The sequence below is a fragment of the Nerophis ophidion genome, linkage group LG06 (genome assembly GCF_033978795.1).
Source record: "Nerophis ophidion isolate RoL-2023_Sa linkage group LG06, RoL_Noph_v1.0, whole genome shotgun sequence".
In the NCBI taxonomy this organism is placed as follows: domain Eukaryota; kingdom Metazoa; phylum Chordata; class Actinopteri; order Syngnathiformes; family Syngnathidae; genus Nerophis; species Nerophis ophidion.
This window is the reverse complement of record NC_084616.1, coordinates 65,586,317-65,595,403: the sequence shown is the minus strand read 5'-3', so window position 1 is coordinate 65,595,403 and position 9,087 is coordinate 65,586,317. Positions and strand designations below refer to the sequence as shown.

At 39.7% G+C, this 9,087-nt stretch overlaps 1 protein-coding gene across 1 annotated transcript; it reads left to right on the top strand.

Moving 5' to 3' along the window:
* The first annotated feature begins 7,246 nt into the window (after nucleotides 1–7,246).
* Nucleotides 7,247–8,380, top strand: LOC133553980 (pro-opiomelanocortin-like). The gene is made up of 3 exons (XM_061902303.1): nucleotides 7,247–7,379; nucleotides 7,651–7,765; nucleotides 7,841–8,380. The coding sequence occupies exons 1-3, from the start codon at nucleotides 7,354–7,356 to the stop codon at nucleotides 8,318–8,320; spliced, it is 621 nt and encodes a 206-aa protein (XP_061758287.1). The 5' UTR covers nucleotides 7,247–7,353; the 3' UTR covers nucleotides 8,321–8,380.
* The last annotated feature ends 707 nt before the right edge of the window (nucleotides 8,381–9,087 follow it).

The window sequence follows — 9,087 nt, the reverse complement described above, 5'->3', positions numbered from 1 at the left end:
TCTAACCCTAACCCTAACCAAATAACTCCAAATGAAGTCTTTGTTACTTAGAATATGTTCCCCTAGTGTCCAAAAACCTCTAAATTAAGTCTTTGTTACTTAGAATACGTTCTCCATACTAAAGTGTTACCAAAAACACATAACTTTTGTCTTGAATTAAAACATTTTTATTTTTTTCACGAAGAAGGGTTCGGTGAATGCGTATATGAAACTAATTGGGTTCGGTACCTCCAACAAGGTTAAGAACCACATGTCTGAATGTTTACAAGGCATATTCTCACTTCAGGTTGTTTTTAGAGCTAAAATACTTTGTGAATAACTCCGTAACAACTTTCTATCCCTATGCAAACTTTATAGACGAGACCCCAGATTGGTGGTGAAGTGAAAGTTATAGACCAGTGGTTCTTAACCTGGGTTCGATCAAACCTGGGTTCGGCAGAGGTCAAAACACACCCGACTCATCGTCTCAATAAAAACGTATCCCTTATCGGCGTATTACGGATACGGCAACAGCAGAAGTCACACTGATTTGCAGGTGTGTAAATTGTTGTGAGTTTATGCAGTCAAGTGTGAGTTTAGTGTCAGTTTTGTTCTTTGAACAAGGTGATGTTCATGCACGGTTCATTTTGTGCACCATGGTAACACTTGAGTATGGGGAACATATTCACCATTAATTATTGTTGCTTATTAACATGCAAATTAGTAACATATTGGCGCTTAACTAGTCATTATTAAGTACTTATTAATGCCTAATCCGACATGGCCTCACTATAACCCTAAACCTCTAACCTTAACCCTAACCAAACAACTCCAAATTAAGTCTTTGTTACTTAGAATGTGTTCCCCTAGTGTCCAAAAACCTCTAAATTAAGTCTTTGTCACTTAGAATATGTTGTCCATACTAAAGTGTTACCAAAACCACATAACTTTGTCTTGAATTGTAACATTTTTATTTTTTTCACGAAGAAGGGTTCGGTGAATGCGTATATGAAACTAATTGGGTTCGGTACCTCCAACAAGGTTAAGAACCACATGTCTGAATGTTTACAAGGCATATTCTCACTTCAGGTTGTTTTTAGAGCTAAAATACTTTTTGAATAACTCCGTAACAACTTTCTATCCCTATGCAAAATTTATAGATGAGACCCCAGATTGGTGGTGAAGTGAAAGTTATAGACCAGTGGTTCTTAACCTGGGTTCAATCGAACCCGGGTTCGGCAGAGGTCAAAACACACCCGACTCATCGTCTCAATAAAAACATATCCCTTATCGGCGTATTACGGATACGGCAACAGCAGAAGTCACACTGATTTGCAGGTCTGGAAATTGTTGTGAGTTTATGCAGTCAAGTGTGAGTTGAGTGTCGGTTTTGTTCTTTGAACAAGGTGATGTTCATGCACGGTTCATTTTGTGCACCATGGTAACACTTGAGTATGGGGAACATATTCACCATTAATTATTGTTGCTTATTAACATGCAAATTAGTAACATATTGGCGCTTAACTAGTCATTATTAAGTACTTATTAATGCCTAATCCGACATGGCCTCACTATAACCCTAACCCTCTAACCTTAACCCTAACCAAACAACTCCAAATTAAGTCTTTGTTACTTAGAATATGTTCCCCTAGTGTCCAAAAACCTCTAAATTAAGTCTTTGTTACTTAGAATATGTTCTCCATACTAAAGTGTTACCAAAAACACATAACTTTGTTTTGAATTGTAACATTTTTATTTTTTTCACGAAGAAGGGTTCGGTGAATGCGTATATGAAACTAATTGGGTTCGGTACCTCCAACAAGGTTAAGAACCACATGTCTGAATGTTTACAAGGCATATTCTCACTTCAGGTTGTTTTTAGAGCTAAAATACTTTGTGAATAACTCCGTAACAACTTTCTATCCCTACGCAAACTTTATAGACGAGACCCCAGATTGGTGGTGAAGTGAAAGTTATAGACCAGTGGTTCTTAACCTGGGTTCGATCAAACCTGGGTTCGGCAGAGGTCAAAACACACCCGACTCATCGTCTCAATAAAAACGTATCCCTTATCGGCGTATTACGGATACGGCAACAGCAGAAGTCACACTGATTTGCAGGTGTGTAAATTGTTGTGAGTTTATGCAGTCAAGTGTGAGTTTAGTGTCAGTTTTGTTCTTTGAACAAGGTGATGTTCATGCACGGTTCATTTTGTGCACCATGGTAACACTTGAGTATGGGGAACATAATAACCATTAATTATTGTTGCTTATTAACATGCAAATTAGTAACATATTTGCACTTAACTAGTCATTATTAAGTACTTATTAATGCCTAATCCGACATGGCCTCACTATAACCCTAACCCTCTAACCCTAACCCTAACCAAACAACTCCAAATTAAGTCTTTGTTACTTAGAATATGTTCCCCTAGTGTCCAAAAACCTCTAAATTAAGTCTTTGTTACTTAGAATATGTTCTCCATACTAAAGTGTTACCAAAAACACATAACTTTGTTTTGAATTGTAACATTTTTATTTTTTTCACGAAGAAGGGTTCGGTGAATGCGTATATGAAACTAATTGGGTTCGGTACCTCCAACAAGGTTAAGAACCACATGTCTGAATGTTTACAAGGCATATTCTCACTTCAGGTTGTTTTTAGAGCTAAAATACTTTGTGAATAACTCCGTAACAACTTTCTATCCCTATGCAAACTTTATAGACGAGACCCCAGATTGGTGGTGAAGTGAAAGTTATAGACCAGTGGTTCTTAACCTGGGTTCGGCAGAGGTCAAAACACACCCGACTCATCGTCTCAATAAAAACGTATCCCTTATCGGCGTATTACGGATACAGCAACAGCAGAAGTCACACTGATTTGCAGGTGTGTAAATTGTTGTGAGTTTATGCAGTCAAGTGTGAGTTTAGTGTCAGTTTTGTTCTTTGAACAAGGTGATGTTCATGCACGGTTCATTTTGTGCACCATGGTAACACTTGAGTATGGGGAACATAATAACCATTAATTATTGTTGCTTATTAACATGCAAATTAGTAACATATTTGCACTTAACTAGTCATTATTAAGTACTTATTAATGCCTAATTCGACATGGCCTCACTATAACCCTAACCTTCTAACCCTAACCCTAACCAAACAACTCCAAATTAAGTCTTTGTTACTTAGAATATGTTCCCCTAGTGTCCAAAAACCTCTAAATTAAGTCTTTGTTACTTAGAATATGTTCTCCATTCTAAAGTGTTACCAAAAACACATAACTTTGTTTTGAATTGTAACATTTTTATTTTTTTCACGAAGAAGGGTTCGGTGAATGCGTATATGAAACTAATTGGGTTCGGTACCTCCAACAAGGTTAAGAACCACATGTCTGAATGTTTACAAGGCATATTCTCACTTCAGGTTGTTTTTAGAGCTAAAATACTTTGTGAATAACTCCGTAACAACTTTCTATCCCTATGCAAACTTTATAGATGAGACCCCAGATTGGTGGTGAAGTGAAAGTTATAGACCAGTGGTTCTTAACCTGGGTTCGGCAGAGGTCAAAACACACCCGACTCATCGTCTCAATAAAAACTTATCCCTTATCGGCATATTACGGATACGGCAACAGCAGAAGTCACACTGATTTGCAGGTGTGTAAATTGTTGTGAGTTTATGCAGTCTAGTGTTAGTTTGGTGTCATTTTTGTTCTTTGAACAAGGTGATGTTCATGCACGGTTCATTTTGTGCACCACTAAAAAAACATGGTAACACTTTAGTATGGGGAACATATTCACCATTAATTATTGTTGCTTATTAACATGCAAATTAGTAACATATTGGCGCTTAACTAGTCATTATTAAATACTTATTAATGCCTAATTCGGCATGGCCTCATTATAACCCTAACCTTCTAACCCTAACCCTAACCAAATAACTCTAAATTAAGTCTTTGTTACTTCGAATATGTTCCCGTACTGTCCAAAAACCTCTAAATTAAGTCTTTGTTACTTAGAATATGTTCTCCATACTAAAGTGTTACCAAAACCACATAACTTTGTCTTGAATTGTAACATTTTTATTTTTTTCACGAAGAAGGGTTCGGTGAATGCGTATATGAAACTAATTGGGTTCGGTACCTCCAACAAGGTTAAGAACCACTGTTATAGACATTTACCAACAATGGAAAGATGGCAAGTAAGTACAGCTTCCGTTTGAAAGCAGAGACAAAGGTCAGGTGTTAGAGGTTTCTGTTGTCCATTTCCACACACAACCAGCATAGAGAATCCCAAAAAGTCAGGCTGAGCCTTCAGACAAAAGAAGCTGCTGCACTGCATGTAAGCGTACACCTCCTATCACACTTTCTAATCCCACTGACGACATGTCAGCCTGGTGCTAATCTGCTCCCACTGATATTGGTATTTGATATTGAGCATCCTCTCCGATGTGGTTCTGCATTGATGGTTCATCCATTCACAGAAAACTCAAACTACTAATTTTATTGGCGGCACCGACGGATGCCCATGACGTACGTGAGTATGTCCGTGTGCGTGCGTGTGTGGGTGTGTGTGTGTATGTGTGTGTGTGTGTGTGTGTGTGTGTGTTCGTGTATTCCTACTCTTCTTGAGACATCAACAAGGAAAAGTACCTTCCATATGAGGACCAGTGAACAAGTTAGGACATAAATCATGGTCCCAATACGGGAAAACATTACATCTGATATCAATCAATCAATCAATCAATGTTTATTCATATAGCTCTAAATCACCAGTGTCTCAAAGGACTGCACAAACCACAACGAAATCCTCGGTAGAGCCCACATAAGGGCAAAGAAAACTCACCCCGTTGGGATGTCAGTGACAGTGACGACTATGAGAAACCTTGGAGAGGACCGCATATGTGGGCAACCACCCCCTCCCTAGCAATGGATGCCGAGCGGGTCTAACATGATACTGTGAAAGTTCAATCCATAGTGGATCCAACACAACCGTGAGAGTCCAGTCCAAAGTGGATCCAACACAGTAGCGAGAGTCCCGTCCATAGTGGAGCCAGCAGGAAACCATCCCAAGCGGAGGCGGATTAACAGCGCAGAGACGTCCCCAACCGATACACAGGCGAGGGGTCAATCCTGGGTCCCGACTCTGGACGAGCGGTCCATCCTGGGTCCCGATTCTGGACAGCCAGTACTTCATCCATGACCACCGGACCGGACCCCCTCCACAAGGGAGAGGGGGACAGAGGAGAAAAAGAAAACAAACGGCAGATCAACTGGTCTAAAAAGGGGGTCTATTTAAAGGCTAGAGTATATAAATGAGTTTTAAGGTGAGACTTAAATGCTTCTACTGAGGTAGCATCTCGAACTGTTACCGGGAGGGCATTCCAGAGTACTGAAGCTCGAACGGAAAACGCTCTATAGCCCGCAGACTTTTTTTGGACTCTGGGAATCACTAATAAGCCGGAGTCCTTTGAACGCAGATTTCCTGCCAGGACATATGGTACAATACAATCGGCAAGATAGGATGGAGCTAGACCATGTAGTATTTTATACGTAAGTAGTAAAACCTTAAAGTCACATCTTAAGTGCACAGGAAGCCAGTGCAGGTGAGCCAGTACAGGTGAGCCAGTATAGACGTAATATGATCAAACTTTCTTGTTCTTGTCAAAAGTCTAGCAGCCGCATTTTGTACCAACTGTAATCTTGTAATGCTAGACATGGGGAGACCCGAAAATAATATGTTTATATGATAGGGAATGTCTTACCAAAATTAAGGTGGTCCCAAAAAGGAGGGATTTTTCAAACTGCGTCGGTTTTAAAAGGGCTCCCCCTCCGGTCAATGTATGAAATAACTAGTGTGTGAAAATTTGAAGTGCTCCCCCTCTGGCCAACATATGTAATAAGAAGAATGTGTAAGACTTTGAAATGCGCTCCTTTCGGCCAAAATTAATTAAAAAAAAATCTAATATATATGTATATAGGGACATATAAGAACTTGAAGTAACTAATGGAGCTTTAAAAACAATTAGAAACAAAAAATCCCCAAAAACTTTTTTTTATATTTGCAAAGTATGTATTTATCATTAATGTTGTCAATACAAATCTTTATATATCTAGAAAGGGTGGTCCTAAAGACATAGGTAGGTAGGCATTTTTCGGAGGTCTCAAGAAGGTAACAAATAGAAGTGTGTGTGTGTGTGTGTGTGTGTGTGTGTGTGTGTGTGTGTGTGTGTGTGTGTGTGTGTGTGTGTGTGTGTGTGTGTGTGTGTGTGTGTTCTGGCAATGCTTACGTAATGGGGACATCGCTCTGTTTACACAGTTACCTTTAGGGGACCTCTGACGGTATGGGGACAAAAAAACAGGTCCCCTAAACGTAAACCTTTTTAAATGATAGTTGGATCCATTCTTAAGATGCCGAAGAGATTTTTTAAGCTTGATCATGTCATATTTGATATGAACTTTTTTTTTTTTTTAAATGGTCCTCAGTAGTCACGAACAAATTTGTGTGAATTATGAAAACTTATTTCAATTTGGTCCCCATGAACCATATAAACTCTTTTTCCCAAGGGTCCCCGGTAAGTATTATCAGCACGTTACTTCATCAATCCAGAGATTCAAAGAAGTGTATGAGTTAACTGGGCAGTGGCCATTTTACCTCTTTTTTTCCATGCCTCCACAACCTGTAGAAAGGATGGTCCCCACAAGTCCTGATCAGAAAATTGGTCCTCATTTACAATGATAACCAGTGTGTGTGTGTGTGTGTGTGTGTGTGTTCTGGCAATGCTTACGTAATGGGGACATAACTCTGTTTACACAGTTACCTTTAGGGGACCTCTGACGGTATGGGGACAAAAAAACTGGTTCCCTAAACAAAAACCTTTTTAAATGATAGTTAGATCCATTCTTAAGATGCCAAAGTGTTGTTTTAAGCTTGATCATGTCATATTTAATATGAACTTACTTTTCTTTTTAAATGGTCCTCAGTAGTCACGAACAAATTTGTGTGAATTATGAAAACTTATTTCAATTTGGTCCCCATGAACCGTATAAACTCTTTTTCCCAAGGATCCCCGGTAAGTATGATCAGCACATTACTTCATCAATCCAGAGATTCAAAGACCTCATTTTTTTCATGCCTCCACAACCTGTAGAAAAGGATGGTCCCCACAAGTCCTGATCAGAAAATTGGTCCTCATTCACAATGATAACCAGTGTGTGTGTGTGTGTGTGTGTGTGTGTGTGTGTGTGTGTGTGTGTGTGTGTGTGTGTGCGTGCGTGTGTGTGTGCGTGCGTGTGTGTACGTCTGCGTGCGTCCTTGGCTGAGAGAATAAAAGCAGGCTGACCCAAGAGGAAGAAGAGGAAGAAGAACACAGCGTTCATATGAGAACAACAATGACACAACAAAGGTCAGATTTTACTCTATTTCCATTTTCATTCATCACTCACTAATATATATTACGACAGATATATGTAGTAACATGTCACAAATTCTAACATGTGTTGTATTGTGACATTGTGTTTACATGTGGAGAAGTGGATTCTTTTTTTCGGTTGTAGCCTACTCTAAAACGAAACTTTCCCGAAACTTTCCCCAGTGACTCCACTGAGTGATTAATATCATTCGTCAACTTTACTGATGGTTGAAACTGTGTGTTTGTGTGTGTGTGTGGTTTTCAGGATGTGTCCTGCATGGGTGTTGGTGTATGTGGTTCTGGTAGGTTGGTCCAAAGGAACCGTCAGCCAATGTTGGGACCAATCTGACTGCCAAGGGTCGGACTCGGCGGACGTATTGGTAAACCTCAAAATTGGTCATCCTGTCTGTAGCATCGATGTACTGACTGGTGTTTGCATCATTCCCCGTCTACAGGACTGTCTGCGGCTGTGTCCAGCGGACCTCAGGGACCCGAACACCGGCCAACTCCGGCTACCTTCTCCGCCGGACTCCCCTTTCTCTTTACCGGCCAAGCGCTCGTATTCCATGGAGCACTTCCGCTGGGGGAAGCCCGTTGGCCGAAAACGCCGCCCCGTCAAAGTGTACACCCCCAACGGGGTGGAGGAAGAGTCCTCTGAGGTGTTTCCTGCTGTGATGAGGCGAGATGTAACCAAAGACCTGCTGACGGGAGCGGAGGTGGAGGAGGTGCCGGTGGCCGAGGAGGTGATGGAGGAGCAGCTCTCGGACGGCGTCCAGAAGAAAGACGGTTCCTACAAGATGAAGCACTTCCGCTGGAGCAGCCCCCCCGCTAGCAAACGCTATGGCGGCTTCATGAAGAACTGGGAGGACGGCAAGCAGAGGCCTTTGGTCACGTTTCTCAAAAACGTCATCAACAAAGATGGACAGATGCATTAGTGATACAAACAATTACCACTGTAAATGAATAAAGTTATACATAAAGATTCTGCAAACAAACTGACTGCTCGTTTATTACCATATCACAATCATCAATATTTCTTCAGAAAGACTAAACCAGGGGTCACCAACGCAGCGCCCGCGGGCACCAGGTAGCCCGCAAGGACCAGATGAGTAGCCCTTTGGCCTGTTCTAAAAATAGCTCAAATAGCAGCACTTACCAGTGAGCTGCCTCTATTTTTTAAATTGTATTTATTTACTACCAAGCTGGTCTTGCTTTGCTCGACATTTTTAATTCTAAGAGAGACAAAACTCAAATAGAATTTGGAAATCCAAGAAAATATTTTAAAGACTTCGTCTTCACTTGTTTGAATAAATTCATTTATTTTTTTTACTTTGCTTCTTATAACTTTCAGAAAGACAATTTTAGAGTAAAAATTATAACCTTAAAAATGTTTTGAGGATTTTTAAACACATATACCTTTTACCTTTTAAATTCCTTCTTCTTATTTCCTGACAATTTAAATCAATGTTCAAGTATTTTTTTTTTATTATTGTAAAGAATAATGAATACATTTTAATTTAATTCTTCATTTTAACATCTGTTTTTTCGAGGAAGAATATTTGTGAAACATTTCTTCAAATTTATCATGATTAAAATTCAAAAAACTGATTCTGGCAAATGTAGAAAATCTGTAGAATCAAATTTAAATCTTAATTCAAAGTATTTTGAATTTATTTTAAAATTGTTGTTCTGGAAAATCTAG